At 41.1% G+C, this 27,129-nt stretch overlaps 2 protein-coding genes across 3 annotated transcripts; both read right to left on the bottom strand.

The window, feature by feature from the left end:
- Positions 1–305: 305 nt before the first annotated feature.
- Positions 306–15,248, bottom strand: C18H16orf46 (chromosome 18 C16orf46 homolog). Of its 2 annotated transcripts, XM_087827103.1 has the most exons (4): positions 14,900–15,248; positions 6,841–6,934; positions 3,730–3,986; positions 306–1,513 (listed from the first exon to the last, which is right to left on the bottom strand). In XM_087827103.1, exons 3-4 carry the CDS (start codon positions 3,937–3,939, stop codon positions 488–490), a joined length of 1,236 nt encoding a protein of 411 aa, XP_087683229.1. In that variant the 5' UTR covers positions 3,940–3,986; positions 6,841–6,934; positions 14,900–15,248; the 3' UTR covers positions 306–487. The 2 variants fall into 2 exon arrangements, with proteins under 2 accessions (XP_087683229.1, XP_087683230.1); XM_087827104.1 differs by lacking the exons at positions 6,841–6,934; positions 14,900–15,248 and adding an exon at positions 5,373–6,132.
- Positions 15,249–16,026: 778 nt separating this feature from the next.
- Positions 16,027–26,845, bottom strand: GCSH (glycine cleavage system protein H). Its single transcript, XM_087827105.1, has 5 exons — positions 26,682–26,845; positions 23,391–23,470; positions 22,081–22,144; positions 18,018–18,149; positions 16,027–16,160 (listed from the first exon to the last, which is right to left on the bottom strand). The coding sequence occupies exons 1-5, from the start codon at positions 26,827–26,829 to the stop codon at positions 16,063–16,065; spliced, it is 522 nt and encodes a 173-aa protein (XP_087683231.1). The 5' UTR covers positions 26,830–26,845; the 3' UTR covers positions 16,027–16,062.
- Positions 26,846–27,129: the final 284 nt, after the last annotated feature.

Below are 27,129 nucleotides of genomic sequence, written 5' to 3'. Positions count from 1 at the left end.
AAAATCAATTTTAAAAATCTTAAAAATAAAAAAGATTGGGAAATAATTTTATCCAAAAAAAGCCCAGTACACTTAGCCTAAGGCACTGGGGTAGGGCAGAAAGAACCCTTTCCAGTGGGTTCAAGGGTGACACCAGGGCGTCACTGAGCAAGACCCTCTTCAGATACCCCACCCCCGCTTGGCTTCCGTTGGGAGAGCACATGTGAGGCAGGCAGAGGCTGACACTGGCATTACCAGTTTGCATTTTGTAAACGACTAAGCAACCTAAGCAAGCAATGCATAAATATGGGCGTTTTGAGAGTAAATCAAAATCCATACGACGAATTTATTTCCTCTGGTTCTACTACAAAAAAGGGTCAAGAGAGGGAGGGAAGCAGAGAGAGAGCAAAAAGGAAGGGAAAAGAGAAAGGGGGGGGGGAGGGAAAGGAAGAGAAGAGAGTATGGGCTGGGCGCAGGAGAGGGGGCGCGAGTGAGTTTCCAAAGGTGCTTATTCCCAGGGAGTGACATTGTGGCGGTTCAGAGGAATCTGAGTGGAGACGGGAATAACAACTCTGCTCACGGTGAGGGATGGCAAGAGAGGTCTTGGGAGCACACTGGTCTCCAGTGTACGGGGCCTGGTTTCCTGCTTGGCCTCCTTGAGAACGCACTTTTGGATGTTTGTGGGAGGTCTCAGCTCCCAGGCTTTGAATCTGGCTTTGTAGCTTTGCACTCTCTGGTTCTGCAAAAGCTGCACGGTGGTGAGAGAGTGAACAGTGTTGGAACTGGGAGGGCACACCAGCTTTTTCTCACCCAGGAGGGACCAGTGCAGGCAGTCCAGCTCCGGATTGGCCAGCAGGGGTGTCTGGACCACTGGGGAAGGAAAAGGCTGCATGCAGTTGGCCTTAAGGTGCTTGGCCAGCTCAATGGGTCTCTTTCCATCTTTCCCGCCAACTATTTTCAATCCATATGCACAAGCCACACACTCATCATTTTCCACACTCAGCACCTTCTCTTCTGGCTGCAAGAGAAAGTTCTTACTCTTCTTACCCAGAACATCCAAGCCATTTGGGACTGAAGCCTTCAGGGGAGGCAGAACTAAAAGGGCCTTGGAAGTCAATGAGTCTGACACAGAGGGACCTCGATCAGTGCCTCTGCTGGGGTTCTGGTCCCTAACAGTGTTGGGGAGGGCCCACTCTTCCATGCACCAAATAAACTCCTTTATTTGGAGACTTTTTTTCTCTTCCTGATTGTAGGAGGGAAAGCACATCTTGCTAATCCTCCTGGAGGCAGTGGTAGGGCCTCCAGGGGGGCTCTGAGTCTTGCAGGGGCTACCTCGATCCTTCTCTGGGCCTGCTTCAGCCAGAGCCCCTGACTCCAACTTCCCAGCCTCAGACTGAGGCTTGGTCTCAGGGATCCCTTGGGAGAGACCGACACAGAGTAAGCAGCTGCTGACACTTTCTCCCACCTTCATCTTTTTAAGCTTCTTCCTGGGCCAGAGACAGGCAGTTGGAGAAGTCTTTCCCCAGCCTTGAACCTGCAAATAAAGCAGCGTGTTACTCTCAGCTGAGCTGCTCACTCTAGCTGCCCCAATTCTGGTCACAGCCCCATTTTGGCCATCCCATTTGAACTAATATTTTTCTTTAAACAGACATTTTCTTCTACTTTTAATACCTATTTTTAGCCTCATATTAAGCAGTAGTATTTAAAATCTGAAATACTAGCAATAGGATTTATAAAATACTAAGCAACAGTATCTGTAAATGGCCACCTTGATGTGCTGACTATATTTTTTCAGATGTACATTAAAATAAATTTGGAACTATTAAATAAAAATAAATTAAAAATTGTTTGTCTTGTTCCCCCTTCCAGGCTCTGTTTACCATACTGGGGGAGACTGCTGCATGGTGGGGCTGGAGGGAGAGCGGATGAGCAGAGGCAGGTCCATGCCAACAGCCCTTAGACGTGTATTTCAAAGTAGTTACCTTCAATAGTAAACTGAACCTCTAAACTTAAAATTCTTAAATAGGACTATCTGGCACGGGAGTATGCGTTTGGAAGGTCACAGATGGGTGGGGGTGGGGAAGTAGAGAGAATACTAGAGGGCTCTTGAAGACATGATTAAGACATGATTCTTTCAACTGTCAAGTGGACTTGGGCGAATCACTCTGCCTTGTCTTGGCCTCAGTGTCCACATTTATAAAATAAACCAAGTAGATTGGGGTTTCTCACCCTTGGCACTACCAACCCTTGGGGCTTGTTATGGACTGTATGTTTGTGTCTCTCCAAAATTCCTATGTTGAAACCCCAATCCCCAATGTGATGGTATTTGGAGGTAGGGCATCTTAGGTAATTAGAGTGAGATAAGGTCAAAAGGATGGGGCCTTCATGATGGGATCAGTGTCCTTATAAGAAAAGGAGTCAAGGGATCTCTCTCTCTCTCTTTCTTGCTCTCTCTCTCTCTCTGCTTGTACACAACAAAGAAGGCCTCCCTGGCTGGTGTGGCTCAGTGTGTAGAATGTCAGCCCATGCACCAAAAGGTCGCTGGTTTGTTTCCCAGTCAGGGCACATGCCGGGTTGTGGGCTTGATCCGCAGCAGGGGATGTACAGGAGGCAGCTGATTGATATTTCTCTCCAGCATCAATGTTTCTCTCTCTCCCTCTCTCTTCCTCTCTAAAATTAATAAAAACATATTAACAACAACAACAACAAAGGCGGCCTTGTGAGGGCAAACCAGGAAGAGGGCCCTCACCAAGAACCCAACCATGCTGGCACCATGATCTTGAATTTCCATCCTCTGGAACTGTGAGTAATAACTGCCTGCGGCTTAAGCCACCCTGCCTGTGGCATCCTCTTACAGCAGCCTGAACTACGATGGAGCTGGATTATTCCTTGTGAAGGGTGCTGTCCTGGGCCTTGGAGGATGTGGGGCAACAACCCTGGCCTCGACCCATTAGATGCCAGTAGCATCTCCTACCCCTCACCCCTTGTTGTGACATTGCCAAGAGTAACCTAGAAACGTTAGATCAAATTTCCATATAGTTCTAAATTTAGGATGCTATTATTGATTCTATGGATAGTTTAAGATTAAACCCACAGGATTCTGAGTAGAACCACTAGGACAGAAGTCTCAGGGTCTCAGGGAGTTTAGTACAATAGTTGAGGAGCTCAGGTTCTGGAGTCCAGAAGACCTTGGCCACCGGCTGGGTGACCTTCAGCACATTATTGCACCCTTTGGGTGCCTCAGTATCCTTGTCCAAAAAGTCAGGCTGTTCATAATACCCGCCACATAGGACTATTGTGAGGTTGAATGATGTGATATACGTGAAGCATTTAGTACTGTGCTTGCCAATACTGAGTGGCCCATAAATGCTCAATAAAAGGTACTGCTATCTTCATTAATATTTTACCTGTGTTCCAAAGGTTTCTATATTTCATTGTTTACACGGTTTTTGGTAATAGTAACTATATTTGAAAATAGTAAAAATGCTTGCATCAAAACACTGATGTGCAGGCCCTGGCCGGGTAGCTCAGTTGGTTAGAGGTTCGTCCTGATACGCCAAGGTTGTGGGTCCGATCCCCGGTCAGGGCACATACAAGAATCAACCAATGAGTGCATAAATGAGTGGAACAACAAATCTCTCACTCTCCTACCTCTCTTTCTCTCTCAAATCAATAAAAAAGTAAATAAAACTTTTATTTAAAAAAAATAAACGCTGATATGCAAGAGACCTAACTCAAGAAGATACTCACCGCTTCTTCCCATCCAGTTCCAATAACAAACTTGTTGACTTTTCCATCTTGTTCAGATGTAATGTCGCTGATATTGAGAAGACAACGAACATGATTCTTTTCCCTTCTCCCATCTGAACAAGCGCAGGTTGATTCCGTTTCTCCCGTGCTCTGAATTTCATTATTTCCGCTATTTCCTAACTCCACCTCGTTTCTCTGACAGAGATCCATTCCTGTGATTACTCCAAGGGCTGCTTAAAGTCTTTAACATCTTCTTCCTGCAGTTCGAGATGCGGATTGAACTCAGTTTTTAATTTTTTTTTTTTAAAAGCATAACTCAGGTGAAACATCTTCTACACATTCAGGGATAGACTCAGAAGAAATATTACAAAACCATCCGTTGCCAACTATTGACATTATATAAGATAAGTCTAATTTTAAATAGAGACTGGTGGATTTCAGTAAGGACCAAAGTTGGGAGTGAAGCAAAAAAGGAGAGGAAGATGTTGACACAGGCTCTCTCCCTCCTGATGGGGTTCAGGCTGCAGTAAGCAATGTAGGTTTGAGCACCCCCCTCCCCCCTCCCCTCCCCTCCCCTCCCCTCCCCTTCCCGTAATGTCCAAATGATATTGTGCTAATAACAAGGGAACTGCAGTGGTTGTGTGTGACTTATGCACCCCGGCCCCCGCCCCTTTCCCTTCCCAACAACTCTGGATATCAGCGGGGGATCCTTAGGCTTCTGGGGAAACTGGTAGGGCCTGTGATCTAGGCTCAGTCAGTCGGTTCATCCTAATCCACTGTATGCGACAGTGTCCTTATTCAAAGAGGAAACCTGGGCACAGACACGCATAGAGGGGAGGTGATGTGAAGAGACACGGAGAAGATGGCCACCAACAAGCAAAGGAAAGAGGCCTGGCACAGATCCTTCCTCACAGTCTTCGGAAGGAATCAACCCTGATGACACCTTGATTTTGGACGTCGAGCCTCCAGAACTGTGAGACAATAAATTCCTGTGGTTTACGCCACCCGGTCTGTGGCCCTATGTTATGGGAGCCCCAGGAAACTAAGAGTAGGTGATGGTGGTAGTAGTGGTGGCGGTGGAGGTGATGACAATAATACTATCTATCCTTAAATTGATGCCTTTCCAAGTTGAAAAATGGGACTTGGCATTTATAATCCAGTCAAAGGGCTAGGAAATTTATAATCCTGATTATGAGAACAGACTCGAGTGCCAAACAGCCAGAGTTTTTTTTAATTTACTATTTATTAGCTGTGTGAGGCTTAGATACATTACTTTTCTGGGTCTGTTTGCTCATAGATGAAAAGGGCATGATTATAATACTTTCCCACAGACAGATGTTCCTCCTGCGGACCCCACAAGCTGCACAGGTGAACTCCAATCCCTAAGCAGTGACAGCCAATGATCCAGCCGTGTGCTAATGAACACCCAGTGCCTTTGCTTGTAATGAGATAGAGTTCACTGGGGACCACATGCCTTGCTTTCTCTCACCTCAACATGATCCCTGCCAGAAACCCACATTTTTTTCATTTTTCTGTTGAGGTAGAGATAAGTAACTTCTTGTAACAGTATCTGTTCAATTACCATTTCAGCTTTTCCACTTGAGCTTAAAGTGACATTTTGATGGTGATAAAGTTCCATTTACCTGTGGAAGGTCAAGTATCTTTGGACATCCTAATCTTTTCCAACATGACATCAGAGGAAATAAATCAGATCTGAAAGGAAAAAACTTCTATTACAAGTGACTTAAAACTAGAGGCGCTACTTTATTTACAAACAGCAATGACTGAGGACCTGACAGATTGTGCGAACCAGCCTGATCCTCTCATATTGTGAAATTTCACTTCAGTCACTGCCCAGCCCACAGAAGTTCCTACAAATACACTCTGACCTTTTGTCTTCTAAATTACAAGTACCACAGAACCCCACAGATTCAACAAGTGTACAGTTCAAAAGGGAAAAAGCAGAGAATCAAAAGCAAAGCCATTTATTAAATAATAAAATAAACAAACTTGAGGCTACTATAGCAAAGAAAGGGATATTGTTTAGGAGAGATTAAGTAGCGTTAGGACGTTCAAATCAATAAGGAAAATGTTTATTTTTTGCTTAAAGTATCTCCACCGACAAGGCATTCACTGTTTAGAGAGCCTCCTCAAATGGCAAAGTAGTTTACTGTTTCTCAAACTTGGGTGCACCTTGGAATCATCTGGGGAGCTTTATAAAAATAAAAATGCCCAGATCCCACCACAGAGATTCTGATTATAATTGGTCTGGCCAGAGCCCGGCCATCAGGATTTCTAAAATCACCCTAGACAGTTCTAATATCCAGCAAAGTTGGACAACTACTGCTCTGTTAGAAAGTTCTTCCTTATGTCAAACCAACACTGCTTTTCCTGCTCCATCAGCATCCTCTGCTCCCTGGTCCTAGTTTTGCCCTCCAGAGCAAGGCTCTGTGATGGGAAGCCTTCCCATCCTTGGATGGGGTTATGAAAGTCTATGATACCTCTGAAGATGCTCAATGGTTTTTTTCAGGGAAGGGCCTGCATCAGAGTTACAGAACAGTCTGTCACTACAAAAGGTTGAAGAATCATTGATCCAGAGATTGCCCACTGCCTCTCAACAGCCCTATGAAAAAGTGCGATGTACTCTGCTCTTTCAGGTTAATCATCTCCAGCGCCTTCAACTATTTCTCACATGCCATGAGAATATGTAAAATCCGAGGGGAAGGCTGTATCACTATCCTATATATCTAGAGAGAGGAACAGCAGAGGTCAAGGATGCAATACTGGGTAAGCCCGTACATTGAGTCAGTAGAATTGGACCCAGTGAGGCCACCAGAAGAGGTTCCAGTCACATAATATTACAAAGTGCCAAAGAAACCCAGGTAACAATAATAACTTAGTAATACAACTTACTGTTACATAGCTCTTACTATGTGCCAAGCATTGTTATAAGTACTTTACCTATTTGTTATAAATACATTTTTATAAGCACTTTACTCATTTAATGGGGGATCATGGGAAATATATTGACTCCTTACAACTATAAACTAAGAATCATCTCTGAGTCAGTTAACACAGTATTCTTAGTCAAACGGGCAGATTCCTACATACCAGACTGCTAGGTGCTTCTCCAGAATCCTGCTAGTCTTCAAGCAAGCTGGATCAACATACTCCACAACTAAGATGGAATATTGGTGGTCTTTTCCTAATTAGAAAAAAATTCAGTTAGTGGAAAGCATAGTCTTAATTTTAAATTTTCCTCCTATAAAAATGTGCCTTCAAGTTTTATTGCCCACTCTTGTCTTCTAGGTCTTGTAAGAAATGACAAATAGAACTGTACAAAAAGCAATAAAAAATCAGCTAAAGGAGTAGATAAGTGATGCCCTAGCCAGTTTGGCTCAGTGGTTAGAGCATCGCCCCGCAGACTGAAGGGTCTCAGGTTTGATTCCAGCCAAGGGCACATACCTCGGTTTCAGGCTCAATCCCTGGCCCCGGTCGGGGTTCATGTGGGAGGCAACCTATCGACGTGTCTCTCTCATATTAATGTTTCTTTCCCTCTCTCTCTCTCCCCCCCCCCTCTCTGAAGAGCAATGAAAAAAAAAAAGTAAATAAGAGTAGATAAGTGACTTCATACAAGTTATATGCAGTTTTACTTTTATGTTGGAACGCAGAAGTCTGCACTGATAGAATACTCATATTTTCTGATAGTAAAATTGTGCCTACTTTACAGATTTAAAGTAAATCAACAGCTCAAGCTATTCCACTTCTTGACTTCCAGTGAGCTTAACAACCTGATTCTGTTTGAGAATCACTGGAATAAAGCATACATCAAAGTCCTTATTAATGTTTTCCAAGAAAATCACATTAAGAAAACACAAAGATCATAGTGAAAAATGCTACCATGGGAAAAATGCATTTGCAGATGCAACTAGATAATCTGGATTTGGAGTACAAAGCAGGAAGGCTCACAGATGTAGGCCAGATGGTATTAAACTCTATCATATACGCTACTGCACTGACTCAAACCAAAACACATGAAGAAGAAAATGTTGACTGAGGTCCAAGCCCCCAAAGTACATGCTTGGGTGAATGAGAATAAACCCAAAGAAAACTTGATCAAGGAACTTAAGATATTTGGAAACGAAATAAAGAAGATGAATCAAAGTCTAAGGCACAGAGCCTATGGAAATTCAAAATGATCCAGAAAATATCTTTTCTAGTAGAATTTTTTATTTAATCACTCACCCAAGATTATGTTTGGATTGATTTGAGAGAGAGAGGAAAGGGAAGAGAGAGAGAGAGAGAGAGAGAGAGAAATACTGATGTGAGAGAGAAATATCAGTCAGTTGACTCCTGTACTCGCCAACCGGGGATCAAACCCATGACCTAGGGATGTGCCCTGATGGGGACTGGAACTCATAATCTGTTGGTGCACAGGATGACGCTCCAACCAACTGAGCCACCCGCCAGGGCTCTAGTAGCATTTAAAGACAGAAATGGAAAGGAAATGATCAGCAAAAACAAAAAAAAACAAAAAACTGTATCATTCTTTTATCAATTAAACATAAGCCATAAGCCATCTTGATTTGCTTCAAAATAATCCTGCAGGGAGTGTGAGGGCCGTGGGGCGTGCGGTGGGTGCGGTTGGAGAGAACACGATGAAATCAATGTGGCCGTAAGCCCTGTTCGCCGGAGGTGGGTGTGAGGGCACGGAGGTTAACTATACACTTCTCTCTACTCTTAGGTAAGCGTGAAGTTGCCCACAGTAAAAAAATAAAATAAAAATTTAAGCCCTTACGTGTTCACAGTGGTTCAAGAAATGAAATGTGGGATAATGGTGGAGGTGAGCATAGGATGAATTCTACCTTAAGCAAATCTACACTTAATAATTCAACAAAGATTGCTATATATTTTAAATGCTATATCCCAATCTTTTTTTATTGACTTGAGAGAGAGAGAGAGAAAGTGGGAGGAAGGGAAGGAAGGGGAGGAGGAAGAGAGAGAGAGAAAGGGAGAGAGAGAGAGAGAAAGAGTTGTTGTTCCAATTATTTATGCATTCATTGGTTGATTATTGTATGTGTCCTGACCAGGGAGGAAACCCACAACCTTGGCATATCAGGATAACACTCTAATTAACTGAGCTACCTGGCTGGGGCCTATATTTCACTCTTCAATAACACTGAGCTTGAGGTCAACTACAACTTCTAAATTTTCTTTCACATGAATTGTTAATAATCCCTGTCCTCTTGATTCTGTACCCATACTGTTGATTTTCTTTAAAAATGTTCTTTCTGACATCCAAATGTACCAGATTCTTCTAAAATTTCCTTTTCTTGGTTTTGGATTATCATCCCAACCTGCTTGGATAATTCTGAGTCATTTCTTCCCATTCCCACTTTAAGACTTCATTAATTCACTGGACATACCCTCTGTAACGTCATCTGAATCACTGATATAAATGTTGGTGAGGAAAGGATAATGTCTTGTGGATATCTCTGGTACTTGGGTGTTTACTAATTATCCAACCTCACTATACAATTATCTGGCCCACATTTCTAAATTTCATCTGCTGGATTCCTGATCCACCTATTTAGGTAATCCCATTGAAAACAAAAAGGAATCTTACCAAGAGTTAAGGAAATTTACATTTACATTTACATTTACATTGATGTCTATTAATTTTTTTTACATTTATGTCTACATTAGGGATGAAGAATATGTTCCAAATTATCAGTTCCAAACAAGTAGTGGCTACCTAGGGTGCTGTGTTGAGAAAGATCTTAAGACTTGGCCACTATAGGAAAGAGTTCTGTGATTGATTAATGATGTCTGTCAGGGAACAAATAAGGAATCTGGTAGCACATTTACCACATATTTTTCATTGCCTGTCTACATAGACTACAGATGTCTTACCCTAGATTCCTACACCCGGTTGACATATTCCTAATCAATTAACAGCAGGGGTAATGTTGTTACCCCTGGAGAGGTAAAAAGGCCATGGTGTTTAAGTCAAAGCAGGCTGTTTATGTCAAAAGCAGGCTGTAATCCCTCAAAACTCCTTACCACTTCCCTGGCTCTACACCATGTTCCCACACCTGCATCTTCCTAGAAGTTTCAGGTTTAAAAGAATCTTTAATCTATGTCAGAATTTCAGCCAGGGAAAGATGGGTTTCTGGCAGCCTCTCTTGAAATTATAAATGGGTGTTCCTGTGGACCTTACCAGTATATGTTGAAGAAATCAATGAATAGAAACAACTATGGTGGAAGTTAAGTTTCTTAATACAAAGCAAAGCTTCATGCATATGAACTGGTTAAATAGGTCTTGGAGATTAGCCTGGATATGCTGACCATTGGTAATATAGTTTCTAAAGGAAAATGTCACTGGGGCTTCAATCTAATGCACAGTTTTGAAACACACAGTTCTGCAAGGAATTGAAACTTTGCCTCAAAGTTAAGCACCTGCGCCTCCCAATTTGAGCAAATTGTGCATTTCCAAGAGTACAAATCTTATCTCCCCATGTGAATTATCTGTGCCTTATGCTTATTATGTGCCCACAGGGCACAGCAGCTGATTGTTCACAGGAGCATGGTTCCTACAACCATCCGTCCTCGGATCAGACCAGGTCTATTCCAATCACAGTCTCCAACTCTTCCACTTTTTCCATTCACATTCATTCACTCATTCAGCGCCCATTAGATGCCTAGCACTGGGAATAAGATGGTAGAGCAACGCCCATCATCCCAGTTCTCATACAGCCTACAGACTACATGAAAACACAAGTCATCAAACACACACACCCAACCTGTCTCTCCCAAGGCCAGACACTTCATACCTGGATCTTCCCTTTCCTTTAATAGTCCCTCCCTTCCCTCACGCATGATCCTTCCTTCTCCATCTACCTCCACCCCATCCTCCACCCCATCCTACCTAGCCACAAAAGATGTCTTTTCTTCATTCAAGAGCTAACCTCTCCAGCAGAACATCCCCACCTGCCTCACCAAGCCCCACCCCCTCCTCCACTGGCTCCGCCCTCACAGGGTCCCGCCCTCAGCGGCCCCACCCACTCCGTGACGCCACGCCCAGGCCCCGCCCTTAGCCATCGCGGGTTCGCAGTACCTGTCCCCTCTCCCTCCCAGCCTCAGAGGGCAGCTGCCTCTCGTCCTCGGCAGGGCTCTCGCTCTGCCGCGCGTGGGGTGGTGCGGGGCCCGGCTCCGGAGGCGGGGAAGCGGCCGCCACCACTCACCCCCTCACATGTGGCCAGCGAAGTGGGAAGCCCCCTGCAGCTTAGTTTTCGCAGGCGGCCGCCAAGAGCGAAAGTTGCCCTGGGTTACGACGCACTGGAAGCGGGGTGGTGGGCGGGCCCGAGGGAGGGGGCGTGTCCACAGCGGAAGTGACGTAAGTCCTCCTCGCGCAACAAAACTGAGCGCGGGAGGCGACGCAGGCTGTCAGCGGCGAGCGCGTGCTCCCAGCGGGCTTTGCGCGCCCCACACCTTCGGCCGCGCGTGAAGATGCCCCGGCTGCGGGAGCCTGAGGCGGTGTCGCGAGGTACGGTGCAGCCTTAAACGCCAGTCAGGGAAGTAAATGAGGGGCTGTATGCCCGCCGGGCCCTGGGATAAGAACGCGAGGTCCCTTTGGGCCGCCTGCCCCTCAGAGACCCGGGCCTCTCACCAGCCATTCTTGCTTTTGGGGCCTAATTTTTCCGAGGTGGGGCCGCCGTGCGCCCTGCAGTATTAAGGGTTAGCAGCATCCCTGGTCTCCATCCACGAGTGCCAGCCAAAAATGTCCCCAACGTTGCCAACCGACCCCAGATAGCCCCTCCCCCGTGAGAATGACTGTGCTAGGGTGATTCAGGCCAAAAACTTAAAACTTGGTCTTTAACTTCGGCGCCTGCGTGCGTGGCTGGACAGCACTAGACTGGCTAGTACGTGGCTGGCAGCCCTCACCAGCACTTACCGAACTTGTGTAGCAGTACAGCTCTGTGCAGCGGGCATTGGCGGCTTTTTGTGGTCTGGGGTTTTAACAAATGAAGAAAAGTAGCCTCGCGTCCTTAAATCAACTGTGAAACTCTTTGAAGACAGTGCAAGGCTACCCTCTTACGCCCTCCCACCTCTGGTGCTGGGACTTTTGAGCACCCAGAGGTGCAGCTGGGGTGGGAACCTGTGCCCAGGCAATAGGTGGTAGACCTCAACCCAACTCAGGTCCGATTCCAAAGCCCTTCTTCTTTCTGGTTTTAGAAATGTGAATATTTCTGCTGTAGAAAAGTACTAGAATGTAAGTCCTTCATATCACTGATTAAAAGGCATTTGGAAAGATAGCTATTCCTGCTTTTTTACAGAACATAATGAATTAGAAGGCCTTTAAAGTTCCATGCAAAGACTATTTTATATAATGTCTTCGAATATTACAGTATTCTAACAGGGTAGGACAAAGTACTTTTATAGAATATGACTACTTTTTTAGGTATCATTTCTTTACCTAAAATATACATATTTGGATAATTTGGCTTTCACAACCTGGAAGGAATGGTATGCCTGCATGCTTCTAAAAGAAACTGTAGACAAAACTGCATACCCTATTGCATTTTTATGCGTTAAAACATACAGTTTTAACCCTAAATTTTAGTAGTCAAGGATGTAACATCCAGAGTATCATGAATGCAGGCATTTTAAAATGTTACATTACTCTTTTAAAAATATTGAAATCTAAATTTAATGGCAATTTAATACCTATCAACATTTAAAAATACATGAATAAACTAAAAGATGGAAACTTCTTTTGCTTTTTCTCCTTAAATTCATAATTGTATTTTTATTCTGCTTCCTCCACAGAATTTTATTCTAACATTATTTATGGGCAAAGACTTTTATTAAGTACTCTATCATTTCTCTGTGCAGCAGAAATATGTAACTTGAAAATGAAATTTAAAAAATTGTCTTCAGCCCGATTGATCATTGACCCATGAACCTGGAGGTCACGATTCAATTCCCAGTCAGGGCACATGCCCGAATTTCAGGCTCATTCCTCAGTGGGGGGATGCAGGAGGCAGCTGATGATTCTCTCTCATCATTGATGTTTCTCTCTCCCCCCTCCCTTCCTCTCTGAAATCAATAAAAACATATTTTAAAATAAATTATAATTGTCTTATGACAGTAAGGCTAAAATAGTTCTTTCCAGATGGAGAATTATCTTTATTCCTACTCATTTGGGAAACAGTAGGAATATATTCCATCTATCTGTGGGTAAATACTGCATATTGTAAGAATGAGACAGATTCAATGCCAATTTTATCCCAGTTTTTTCATGACGTAAGCTGATATACCTTGTTCATAGGAAGATGCACACAAAAGGGGTTTTGTTATAGCAGTCTCTTAAATTTTTTTAAAACCCCTTTCCACACCAGAAACCACAGTGATCAACAACAAAAATTAATGATCAGCTGACAGTTTGTTTGGATCCTCCTTTAGTTCTATTGAAAACAGAAAATTTGAAACCATCTGACTAGGATTTGTTATCTAGTCACTAAAGTTACTTTCTCAGTTTCTGAATATACCAGTCTTAACTAAGATTTACTAAATGATTATTAAACTTCTTCACTGAAAGTACATTCTCATAAGTATATGTGGAAATTGTAAGATCCAGTAACTGATTTTCTTTACACTAATCATGCCTGCATGTTTTAAATGTGCTAGTAATCACTAATGAAGCCCAGCAGGTAAAAGTCTAATAGCATGATTGAGTAGAAACATTAAGGGACAAGTGTTTGGCAAGTCATGTTTATAAAGAGCCAATCTAGATTGAATCAAGATATCAGCAATTCTAGTACAGTATCTCAGAGTTGGCAAAGGGATGTTTCCCAAACAGAGAAAGATAGGGTCAGGAGATATAGGGAAACTGTACTTTGTGCTCAATTTTTATCCTAAATCTGCTCTAAAAAATAAAGTCTATTTAAAGGGGAACAAAAGACTGATGAGGGTAGGTGATCAGTAAATCCCTAGATTTTAATCTTGATGTGAAGTGAGGACCCTCTCTGAGGAAGGCAAATGTGTGATTAGGTCTGAATAATAGATTGCACAGCAATAATGAGGGCAGTTATAGTTAGCATGATTTTTTAAACTGAAGGTAAGCAGTACATTTCAGCAGCCCCAGAAAACTTGGGGAAATTTAGAAAAAGTCAAAAAAATTTGCTGAGTTGTCTGAAAATACCAGCCTCATTTTCACACTAGCATGCCTATGCAGAGCCCTCTAGTGGTTTTTCATTAAAAATACTGTCAACGGTCAACTACCTGGGAGATTATATAAAAATTTCGAAGAAATTATTTTAACACTTCCAGAGTAACCTGTTGCATTGAGTTTTAATTATTAGAAAGCATATTCAAAACCTTTATTACGCTAATATATTAAGACCAAAACCATTCAAAAGGAATATGAGATCTGAGAAATTGAATTGTTACTTTATTCCCCACTCAGGCCTATTATTTTTGGCAGCACTATAACAGAAATGAGGGTGAGGGTTGAACTGGCTCTGTATTCTACATAGTGAAAGAGCAAGTTGCCGTAACGTGCTGCTCTTTGAAAAAATTCAGACTGGGTATAACAGACCAAGCGTGTGCATTTTTGGGAAAAAATGATAGAATAAAAAACTGCTCATCTCTTTCAGACTACAATCACAGGTGTACTTTTACTTTAGCAAGGCCATTTCTGCTTCCCACCTTTAGAACACTCATCCTTTGCCCCTCCAGTTCCCATTTAAGTATTTTTTATAGTAGCATTTGCTAAGAAACTGACAAAGAGGGGAACAGGAAATGTGAAAATCCTAACCATGACTGCATAGCTTTTTAACAATCTCTTATCCCCTCTACCACCTTATTTGTGAAATGGTGGTAGCTATCTAGCTCTTATTGTTGTGAGCATCAAAGAAGGTAATATATGAGAGTACCTTCAAAACAAAAAAGTAAAATGTATGTAATTATTGCTCATCCCTTTTTATTTCCAAAGCAGTCAAATTAGTTAACCTGAAAAATACACAAACAGGGAGACCAACATCCAGGGTATTTTGGAAAACTTAATAAGGGTGCAGAGATACAGCTCAGCAGTGAGACAGCCATTGGCACAGTCTTGGAAAGACTGGTTTCCTTCTGCTGAGGAGCAGGAAAGATTTATGTTACTTACCTCCTTCCCCTAGGTTCTCACATTTGCTGTTTATTCACCATCAGAAGGTGGTAGTCTGGAAATTTTCCTTTTCCTCTAGTAACAAGGAACATGATAGAGGTGTTTGTGTGCTCTTGCTACATGAGTATCTCCCCTCAAAATACCAGCATACTACAGTTCGCTGAATTAAAATACCATTTGGCACTCTAAATATGCTTATACTACAAGCACATTCACTAAGTCAGTATCTGAGCTCAAAAAGTTTCATTTCTATTCCTACTACTTAAGTGGAAACCTGAATGTGGTTTAACTTTCTTAAGGATGCCATCCAAGTGCTGTATTGATCAAACTTTCACCTTTCCTTGTTTTTCCTCTTTTCTAACTTAGCATGAAAGAAAAACAGTGTCAGTGGTTTCGTTTTCATGATATTAAAAATGACCAAAACAGTACTTAATATTATCAGGCAATTAGATGTTTGCTTAAGAAAAGCACATTTATGACTAAAGGGAAACATTTTCTTGGAACGTTTCATTGTTATGTCTTCAATTTCCTTAAAAACTTTCCATAAGTTAAAATTAGCATCTTCACAAATACTAGCAGAGTCACTCAATGAAATATTAACAGCAAAACAAAAAACATGATTAATGAAGAAGTGGAATGTTTTATTATTAAACTTTCTTGTTTTCCTGCAAGGCTGCTGCTTCAGTGTATAAAAATAGCACCAGCAAACTCATTATATTGCTAAATTAAGACAGCATTGTTCCTCATTTGACACCATAACAACAAAAACTTTTCTACTGCCCGTTATTTCCAAAGGAAAGATCATTAAGTATTTTGACCCAAACCCAGAGACTGATATAAGCAAGTTACAATATTATATAAGGCTTAAGATAACAATGTTATCCTTGAAGTACATAATTTTTATAACTAGGTTTTACCACAGATAATTTCAGGAATTCTGAATATTATAACTGTAGTCTAGCCTAAAAATCATAGGGTGTTGTGAAAAAGATGCATATTGTGTTTATTTGCCATCATTAGAAAGTTAAGGGGTATTTTTGTCCAGTAGCATTACTGTAATTTTTTCCCCCATTGGTATTACTAAATCTTTTATCCACCACTAATTTAAGACAACTATCTAGATCAAGTTGTTTCATACTACTTTATTTAGGGGGGTTCCATTTTCACTCCTCAATAGATTTAATGTATTTCTCATATGCTTCTTCACTCATTAGTTCATCTAGTTCTGAAGGGTTACTCAGTGTCATCTTGATCAGCCAACCTGCAACCAAAATAAAGGACCTTATATTCCAAATTATCTTTTCAAAAAATAAAAGTCAATTTCATTCAAAGTATAAAATAAATAGTTTTATTTTCAATTAGTTTATATTCATTATTTTGTATTTTTTTCAGATGCACAACATAGTGGTTAGACAATCATATGCTTTATACAGTGATTACCCTGATATTTCAAGTACCCACCTGACACCATACATAGTTATTACAGTATTATTGATTATTGACAATATTCCCTATGTTGACTACTTTGTAACTACCAATTAGTACTTCTTATTCCCTTCACTTTCTTACCCAAGCCCCAAGCCCCTCTCCTCCAACAATCATCAGACTGTTCTCTGTACCTCTGAGTTGATTTCTATTTATTTGTTCATTTATTTTGTTCTTTACATTCTACATGTAAGTAAAGTCATACAGTATTTGTCTTTCTCTGTCTTACTTATTTTACTTAAGATAATACCCTCTAGATCCATCCATGCTGTCACAAATGATAAGATTTCATTCTTTTTTATGGCTGAATAATATTCCATTGTATATATATACCACAGCATTTTTTATCCTCTCATCTATTGATGGGCACTTGGGTTGCTTCCATATCTTGACTATTGTAAATAATGCGCAATGAACAGAGGGGTGCATATATTCTTTTGAATTAGTGTTTTGGGTTTCTTCGGATATATACCCAGAAGTGCAATTGCTGGGTCATAAGGTAGTTTCATTTTTAATTTTCTGAGGAACCTCCGTACTGTTGTCCATGGTGATTGCACCAATCTGCATTCCCATAAACAGTGCACCAGAATACCTTTTCTCCACATCCTCACCCACACTTGTTTTAAAATAAATTCTTTAGTGCCTCAACATTAATGTTGTATTATTTACCTAAATGACTCATTATTTGTTCGAGTTTTGAATTTTAGCATTAAGAATTAAATTAAACCTGGCCGACAAGGCTCAGCAGTTGAGCATCGACCTATGATCCAGGGGATCACGGTTCGATTCCTGGTCAGGGCACATGCCCAGGTTTCAGGCTTGATCCCCAGTGGGGGGAATGCAGGAGGCAGCCAATCAGTGACTCATCATTGATGTTTCTCCTTTCCTCTCTCTGAAATCAATAAAGATATTTTTTTTTTTAAAAAGAATTCATATCCTTGCACATCACAATAGAGAAGATTACAACTTGAATGTATTCCACCATAATGGATTAAGAACTCTTAGATTGTAATAAGCATCAACAAATGACACTGAAGACTTTACATAGGGATCCAAGTATATGAGAGACCAGGTATAGCTTTCATTAACAACAGGAACACCAACACTGTTAACAACTGATGTGAAGGACATTAAAAAGTAGAGTTAGAAGAGCTTGGTGACAGGCAACAAAAAACTGCAACCTAATCCTAATTTTGTCATTTATTGGATGTGTGACCTTAACAATCCTTTTGGGCCTCATTTCATCTACAAAATGGAGAGAATTGCTACCAGCCTACCTCACTGGGTTATTGTAAAGATTAATATGTGAGAAAAGTGAAAATTAATGAAATAAGTATTATTCTATTACAACCTACATCACACAATATAGATGCTTTATGTTTGAAGAAGTAAATACTTTGCAAGTGTTTGATACTAAGAACCCTGTAAAATAAGGCAGTGCTTTTATCAACAAACATCTTAAACATAACCTTAGATACTCAGCTACTCTGTGTTTCCCTTTTTAAAAGCAGAACATCTCTATTTAGTACCAAGTGCAAAAATATGAAGTCACAATCAGCTAAATCTTGCTTTAAATTCTAGAGTAAATGTTATCTTCAGCTATAATCCTTTAAAAAATTTCTTAACAACTTACCATCTTCATAACAAGATTTGTTGACAAGTCCTGGATTTTCTGCAAGGGCTTCATTAATTTCAGTTACTTCCCCTGACAGAGGAGAATAGAGTTCACTAGCAGCTTTCACACTTTCCAAAGCACCAAATTCATCTAAATTGAGAAAATGAAAGATAATATTAAATGTCAAAAGTTAATGACCTGAAAATGGGAAATATGGAAAAGTGGTCACCTTGAATACAATCATGATAAAATTCTAAATATCTTTAATTAAAAATAAAATCATAGGTTTTTGTTATGCTTGTATCACCTATGAGAATATCCTCAATGAAGCATACCTGTCTCTTCTAGACAGAGGAAACAAATGGTGATGTATCCGAATACCAGATGTGCTTGAGTTCAGCGAAACTCAACTTTCTTTCAATTTACTGGGGCTCAGAAAAAAATTTTTTTAGAAGATTCCAGTAACTGTAAAGTACCTCAGACCAACCTTCCTACAGATAACAATTATAAACCCCAAACAAAACACACACACCATTATATGTAGGATACCCAAAAGGAGAGTCAATGATTGAAAAAAAGGGACCCAAACTCAGTGAGATCTTCATTTATAAAATGTGTATCACTCTATCCAAAGAGCACAGTGTAACTGGAACACAAGTAGAAAACCAGTCTTTTTTGAGAGGTCAGAGGATGGAGTATGGAGCTGCCAAGGTGACTAGAAAATGAGGGTTGAAATCCTAGAAAGAAAGGAGCCATGATAAAGAGAAAAAGTACTCAACAGAAAGATCCTCAAATGACCCACAGACCCACCTGAAGGAATTACCAAGGAACCTTAAAGTAGCTATTGTAAATATACTGAAAGACTTTTTTAAAAGATCATAATAAGTGGACATATGGGGGAATACTTGCAAAGACATAGAAATTTTAAAATGGACATTTCAGAACTGGAAAGTAAAGTATCTAAAATAAAACATTCACTGAATGGCATTAACAGCAGACTGGATACTGAACCTGAAGAAAGATTATTTGAAATTAACAAATTTAAAGAACAGAGTTTTAAAAAAAGGCTGAAAAATTAACAGAGCCTTAGCCATCTATGGGACAATATCAAGCGATCTGAAGTGAATGATAATGAGAATACTACATACCAAAATATTTGGGATATAGCTAAAATAGTGCTTAGAAGGCGCATAATGTCTTTAGCTTTTGTTTAAAAAGAATATCTTAAAATCAAAGACCTGGGTCCCAAAGACACTAGAAAATGAACAAAACAGTCAGTTTATGGAGAGGAGGCAACACTTGAAAGAAGGAATGTGAACACTGCTGATTGTTTAAATGACTTTGCCTGAGGAGAGGCACCAATCTCTGTCATGTGGGGCAGACAAAATTGTGAAAGAAAAATCTCAGTTTTGCTTGCTTAAAGAACCAGAAGGCAAGAGTTTGGGGCTGCTATAGCTACTTGAACATGAAGTAGGAAATCCCAAGGAGAGGAACTGAAAGGAAGAGCCCCAAATTCTGTGTATAAACTCTGCCTAGGTCTCTGAATGATCCCACGCGTGCACATGGCTGACTCCAAGTGTCCTGGCTAAGGTAAAAGAATGAAACTAAGATTTTAGATGCCATGCCACCACAAGGGATCCAGTGTTTTATAGTATGAGTAAAAATGTCATGTAAAAAAGTACTTACACCAACAAAACCTCAAAATTCCACCTTAAGAAGCTAGAAAAATAAGAGCAAATTAAATCTAAGTTAAATTGAAGGGAAAAAAACAATAAAAATATGAATAAAACTAATGAAATGGAAAACAGAATATTAGCAGAGTAAAAATTTGGATGTTTCAAAAGATTAATGAAATTGATAAATAGCTGGCACATCTGATTAAAAAAAAAAGAGAGAAAACAAATTACAACAAACATGAAGGAATGAAAAAGGGATCCTCAATACAGATCCTATGGATATAAAGGGATAATAAAAATAAGCATCTTCATGCTGAATCTGACAACATGAAAAGGAAAAATTCCTCAAAAAACACAACAAAACTGTGCTCTGGCTGGTGTGGCTCGGTTGAGTGTCATCTTGGTCAAGGTACATATCCAGTTGGCAGACTCAATCCCCGTTAGGGCTGTGCAGGAGGCAGCCAATCAATGTTTCTCTCTCATCGACATTTCTCTCTTTCCGTCTCCCTTTTCTTTCTCAAAAATTCAATGAAAACATATAAAAAATATGTATTTAAAAAAGACCCATAACAAAACTAATGTAAGATAACATAGGAGATATGAATAGTCTTCTCTCTATTAAAGAAATTAAATCTGTATCAAAAACCTTTCCATAAAGAAATACGGCTCAGATCTACTGGTTAATTTTATCAAACATTTAATGAAGATATATTAATCCTGCACATTCTTTCAGAAAAAAAGGAGGTATGAACATTTCCAAACTTCTTCTATGAGGACAATATAGCTTATTCCAAAATTCGACAAAGGTATTATAAAGAAAGACCAATGTCTCTCATGAACATAATGTGAAAATTAACTAGCAAATCAAATCCAGCAATAATTAAATCAATCTTTTTCATCACATTAACAGAATAAAGAAAACCGCTATAATGTCAATAGATGGAGAAAATGAATTTGACAAAATTCAACATGCATGAATAACTCTCAGTAAACTATAGACAGGGTCCTCCTCATCTGATAATGGGCACCTGTGAAAACCCCACAGCTATATATCACACCTAATGATAAAATGTTAAATGTTTTCTACTAAGGCAATGATGACTATCCTTACACTTCTATTCGACATTATACTGAGGGCCCTGGCCAGTGCAATTAGACAAGGAAAAGAAATAAATGTATAAAGATCGAAAGGAAGAAATAAAACTCTTTATTTACAGACAGACGATCTAAAAGAATCTACAAAACTAAAACTATATGAAGTTTCAAGAACAAAACAGGGAATATTTTTGCAAACTTGGTACAGGCCAGAGTTGCTCAAACTTTCTCAGTTCAGTGCCCTTACTGTCTTAGTAACTTTTTATGGTGATCTCTTGACCAAAACAAATAACACAAGATTCGATACATAATTAAAACATTAATAACTTAGACTTGTTAAAAATTAAAAGCTTTTCTTAAAAATAAACATTTGCCTGGCCAGCGTGGCTCAGCAGTTGAGCATCTACCTATGATCCAGGAGATCACAGTTCAATTCCCGGTCAAGGCACATGCCCAAGTTGCAGGCTTGATTCCCAGTCGGGGTGTGCAGGAGGCAGCCGATCAATGACTCTTTCATCATTAATGTTCTCTCTCTCTCTCTCTCCCCCTTCCTCTCTCTGAAATCAATAAAGACATATTTAAAAATATATATACTTTAAAAAATAATAAAAACACGAGAACAGAAAGGCAAAACCACAAGCTATGACAAAATACAAAATATATACCTGATAAAGGATTTGTATCTAGATTATATAAAGAATGCCTAGTCCTGGCTGGTGTGGCTCTGTTAGTTGAGCATTATCCAGTGCACCAAAGGGTCGCTGGTTCAATTCCCAGTCAGGGCACATACCCCAGGTTGCAGGCTTGATCCCAGGTCAGGGTGCATGCGGGAGGCAACCAATTGATGTTTCTCTCCCTTTCCCTTCCTCACTCTCTGAAAAAATCAATAAAAATGTATTTTAAAAAGAAGATACAGATCCCTACTTAGTCTACTTTTAAGTTTCTGTTACTTGAGTAAAAAGCACTTTAATTGATCCTCAGTACATAAAAGTTATTATTCAAGCCCTGTCCAGGGTGGCTCGGTTGGTTGGAGCATTACCCCATGCACCAAAGGGGTCTTGAGTTTGATTCCCAGTCAGGGTACACACCCAGGTTGCAGGTTTGATCCCCAGTAGGGGCGAGTTCAGGAGGCAACTGATCAATATTTCTTACTCACACAGATGTTTCTCTCCCCCCGCTTCCATCTCTCTGAAATCAATGAAAACATCCTCTGGTGAGGATTTTTTAAAAAGCTATTATTCAAGGTAAAGGTCAGGTAAAGAAAATTCATGGTATGAATGATGACATACCAATATGAGAAAAATACTCACCTTGCTTGTTCAATTTTGTCCCAATTTCAGGCAGACTACAGTAAACAACATCTCCTAAAGCTTCCTAAAAAAAAAAAACACCAAAAAAACTAAGAAATCAAATTAAACCTCCTAGTAAACAGGTACGAGCCAAATACCAAATCCCCTATAACTTCAGGTAGTAGTACATATTTTACACTTGATGGGCCACATTTTTTGTTTTTTTTCTTACAGCCCTTTAAAACACAAAACTATTCTTGGCTCAGGACCTGCTAGAAAACAGGCCACTAGCTGGACTTCCCACAAGCAGTAGTGACCCCTGTTACAAACCATATGTACCCCAAAAGATGGCTACCCCCTCTGAGAACAAACACACTGCTTTTTCACCTCCACAGTTTTACTCAGGCCATTTCACCTACAGTAGTTGCTGAAATCGTACTCATTAATTCTTCAAATCATAGTCATGCCTTGTACTCCTTGAAGACCTTGACTCCAATAAGAAATGACCTCCCCAGCAGGTGAGTGGGTTACCATCCCCTCCACCACTCAGGTTATCCATCATGTAATGTTTTGTATGTCATTTTCCATGTAGGTAATTACACTTATAAATAAACTCTAGGAGGTGAAGACACTTATACACTATTTCACAAAGCACCCCGTACTGGGTTTCAGTAGGTTCAGAGATATGCCAAGATACAGTTGTCATTGACTCTCAATACCTGATATTCCAACATTTCTAAAAAATATTATATATTTCCATCAGTTAACATCCCCTTTCCCCCTAGTGCCCCACCCACCTCCTACACAGATCCAGTTGAAAATCACTGACTGGTACTGTTTGGCTTCTCATTTTCTTTTACACAGTATTTCAAATATGGGATGAGTGGGAAAAGGAGAGTTAACAGATAAATAAATAGGCTAAATAAAAGGTTTCCCTCTGTGCCAATCTAGGTTTTTCCCTCTTCATGTTCCCCTGGTCATGTGTACGTCACGGTATCCACAAAATACTGTAAACACTCCGCCCTTTAACTCACTTTTCTTTTTCTGTTTCTTTCTTTAACTGCCCCAATATGAAACAAACACATTTCTTTGTTGAATAAGGTTTGTTTCCTACTTTTAGTTTTAAATGTTAACCTTTCAATATCTCTTAAAACACTACATACTGCCCTAACCAGGTTGTTTTTCAATTGTTTCACCTATGATTAATGTTTTTCTAAGGGCCTATAAAGGGCCCAAAATACTAAGGGCAGAATCAACAAATTTTAAACAGCAGAGACAATCCAATTTAGGTGAAAGCAGACTGTTTTAACTATTTCGAGATAATCCAATACCTGTGCAAAATTGCTGATTCCCACTGTTCCAATACCATTTTCTGTTGTTATCCATTCATGTTTCTCTGTGAATTTACGCACTAAAATAGAAGACCAATATTTCAGAAAAGCAGTAGCATCACGTCTTATAATGCACTTTTTATATCAATACTATCAAAAGGCAAAACTTTCTCAGTATTTTGTGTCTGACTTACTGACACTGCCTTTCAATAATAGTACATGCCCAGGAAAAAAACCGATCATGTGAAAAGATGGCACATCTTGCCTGGCGAGTGTTGCTCAGTAGTTGAGCTTCGACCCAAGAACCAAGAGGTCACAGTTCCATTCCTGGTAAGGGCACATGCCAGGGTTGTGGGCTCAATCCCCCAGCATGGGGTGTGCAGTAGGCAGCCAATCGATGATGTTTCTATCTCCCTATCCCTCTCCTTTCCTCTCTCTAAAAATCAATTTTAAAAAAAGATGGCACATCTCAACAGTGGTATCACGTGGACAAAGATGGCTTGATATGAATGCCTTGTGCACCTCTTGGAGATTTGATTATCTGCTAACCTTACTTAGTCTAAATCACACACAAAAGATTTTGGAGGACATTTCAAATGTGTACTTATCTACTAACTGGTCTGTCTTGCAGAAAAAGTCTGTCCCTCCAAAGACAGACTTGGAGTGATGAGGTTTAGGGATGAGCACAGACTGCTCATAAATTATTTAGCCTAAAAAACAACGTGCCTCTTTAGAGTTGACCTAAGAGAGCTTCACTGCAACTTGGTTGTAAAGTGGAATCTTACGGGAATGAAACTGACCTAAAACAACTGAAACTTTTAAATTCTTAAAATTCCAATTTAATGGAATTCAGGCCTGCCATGGAAGAAATAGGCTACCATCATTTAAAGAAGCAAACTACAAGATCAGAACTCAACAGTCACCTCGGAGCTAAGCCATTAACTGGTAGAAAGTCAAGCTCTGCTGAACATTCATTGGACAGGTTAGCCCTTGGCTTTATAGGCTTCTTCTCTTCAAAGATATGGTCGAACTATTCAATGATTCCTGGAAAAAAGACTGACCAAAGTTCGAAAGATGTGAAAAAAATTATTAAGGATTTAATGTTAAAAGTACTTGCTTTAAGGAATAATTTTTTAAAAAGCATATGCTATCGTAAATATATATTACTTTCCAAAGTGAAGTATTTTTCTAAAAATAATGCATCAGAAGTTAATTGGAAAATGGTTCATTAATTCCAATACTGTTTTAAAGTAAGCCTTGCTGGTTCACTCTTCCCCTTTACCCAAAGATAACTGTACTTAAAACAGCATTACACAGCTCTGATGTGCAACAGAATGTAAACAGACTATAGCTTTATCCCTAAGCATTAAAAAACTTTAATTTTAGCCCAGCCAGTGTGGCTCAGTGGTTGAGCATCAACTTATGAACCAGGGGATTGTGGTTTGATTCTTGCTCAGGGCACATTCCCAGGTTCCAGACTCGATCCCCAACAGGGGGCGTGCAGGAGGCAGCCAATTAATGACTCATCACTTATGATTTTCTCTCTCCCTTCCTCTCTGAAACCAATAAAAATGTATTTTTTTAAAAAAACTTTAATTTTACACTCTTCAGTTGAAGAAGCTACAAAACCTGTCACCAAGGAATGTGTTTTGTTTTATTCCACTTCAAATAACTGAATGCCTCAGATCAATGTGATCTTTCTATAAAAAAGTTAAGGTTTATACTTGGTGTTTTGACTGCAATACTGCCCTGACCTTTCACCTTTTCTTGACTATTTCAAAGTTCAATTTAGCTCTTTCCTGCCAGAAGCCTTGTCTAGCCCTCCAAGACTGGGTTCCTGGGCCATCCAGCATGCTCCCACAGCATTCTGCACCACTCTCCTCCCACCCTGGCCCCAAACACACTCATAGAATTTAACCTGCTACAGATTCAGCCCATTTGTCAATTTCCCCCAGGAAGTAGACTGTAAGTACAAAGCGAGCAAGAGCAGAGTTTATTTCATTTGTATTCCCAGTTCTAAACAATGCTTGGTATATAGTAAGCTCTTAAAAGTTGGAGTGAAGTAGTTTTTAAAGTTCAAGTAAAGTAAAGGGGATCCTGAGCAAAAAAATATTTAGTATATAGTTATTTGGCTACAACACTCAATTGGACCTATCATTCTCTTACAACTCTAGAACTGGCAGTTTAAATCTAATATAGCTTTTGAAGGGCTGGGGAACTATAAATATGACCTCTCTGAGGCTGCGTCCGGATTTTGGCCTTGCCATCTTACCTAATTGTAAAGATAATCTTCGGAATAAGATTGCTGTCATACTCAATTTAGCAAGTAGGCAACCAAACATTACTAAGCTAAATGCACCTAGGTCCACTTGCCTCCTAGTCCATTGAAGTGTTTTTCCTCGGCCATGCCATTTAGGCTCAATGATCAGTGCAATTCTTTAACCCTTGGTCCAACAGGGAAAACGTGGAAAGGAGATTAGGTATTATTTACTTTCTTACTGAGCTTTGAAAAACAGCGTTAGGCTGGAGAAAATTAGGCGTTTTGAGTAATCTATGAAAAGCCTGTGATTTTCCTTCTTTCAAAAACAATACATAAAATATATTAATGTTGGTCCATTTTTTTGCTGTTTATTTGATTCTATGAACTAAAATTTAGTAAGTAACATCAAGTACTTACTATGCGTCAGGCTATATGTAGAGCAGTTACGTTATATCATCTCATCCTCGCAACTACTGTGAGGTAAGATTATCATTTCCGTTTTTCTGATGAGGGAAGCTGACTCAAAGTTTTGCTCGCTTCAGCTAGTAAAAATCTAGATCCAGTGCTTTTACGTCAATAAGTGCTCTTGCTTTAATTCTACTTCGGAAATCTCAGTCATGGTCTGTGGAGCAAACTGAAGCCTATTATCTGTCTCCACTTTTAGGGCCCACGATGCCCACAATGAGAGCGAACCTAAGGTCACGAAGAAGCTTAGCGACACTGGCCGGACTCTCCTGCGGCGAGCGGCCGACGCTCCCGCCCCGGACACCGCGACCGCGCGGACTCCAGCCCCCCCGCGCGGGTCCCTAACCGCGGGACAAAGGCTGCGGTGTCGCGCACGCCGCTCAGGGAGGGCAGCGGGGCCACACAACTGGAGATCCCAGCAATGAAGGAAAGGTGCTCGGGGGGCCCTGGCGTGCCCCGGGAGAGCCGCGGCGGGGACCTGAGGTAAGGACCGAGGCGAGGAGGGAGGGGCCCCGCTCTCCGCCACCCCGAGGCAGCCCGCTCGCCCACGTGCCCGCCGCGCTCACCCGACAGCAGGCTGGCGCCGGTGCGCAGCGTCCGGAACGTGCCGGTCCTCAGGCCCCAGGGCCGCGGCGGGCAGGGCGCAGCAGACGCCGACGCGGCGCGCAGGCTGCAGGCCGCGGCACGCACGCTCCGCGCCGCTCGGAGCGCCATGTTCGCCGGAGGGCTCGCGGCACCACTCCAAGGCTCCCGGGCGGGCGGAGGCGGGCCAGGGGCGGCCCCGGACCCGCGCAGGCTGGAAGCGGGGGCGTGGACCCGGAGGGGCGGGGCCTGACGGCGCAGGGGGCGGGGCTTGATGGAGTTGCGCGCGGGAGGGCCGTGAATCTGCCGAAGGTCCTAAGGCCGGGAAGGGGCGGCGAACTGCGGGCGAGGACTGGCGCGGCCCCCGGGCTGGGCGGGGCCGCTGGGCGGAAGAGCGGGGCCTCCCGGGAGGGGTGGGACCACGCCTCTGAG

The sequence above is a fragment of the Miniopterus natalensis genome, chromosome 18 (assembly GCF_054644295.1).
Source record: "Miniopterus natalensis isolate mMinNat1 chromosome 18, mMinNat1.hap1, whole genome shotgun sequence".
Taxonomy (NCBI): domain Eukaryota; kingdom Metazoa; phylum Chordata; class Mammalia; order Chiroptera; family Miniopteridae; genus Miniopterus; species Miniopterus natalensis.
The sequence above is the reverse complement of the archived record's forward strand: the minus strand, read 5'-3'. Positions and strand labels throughout refer to the sequence as shown.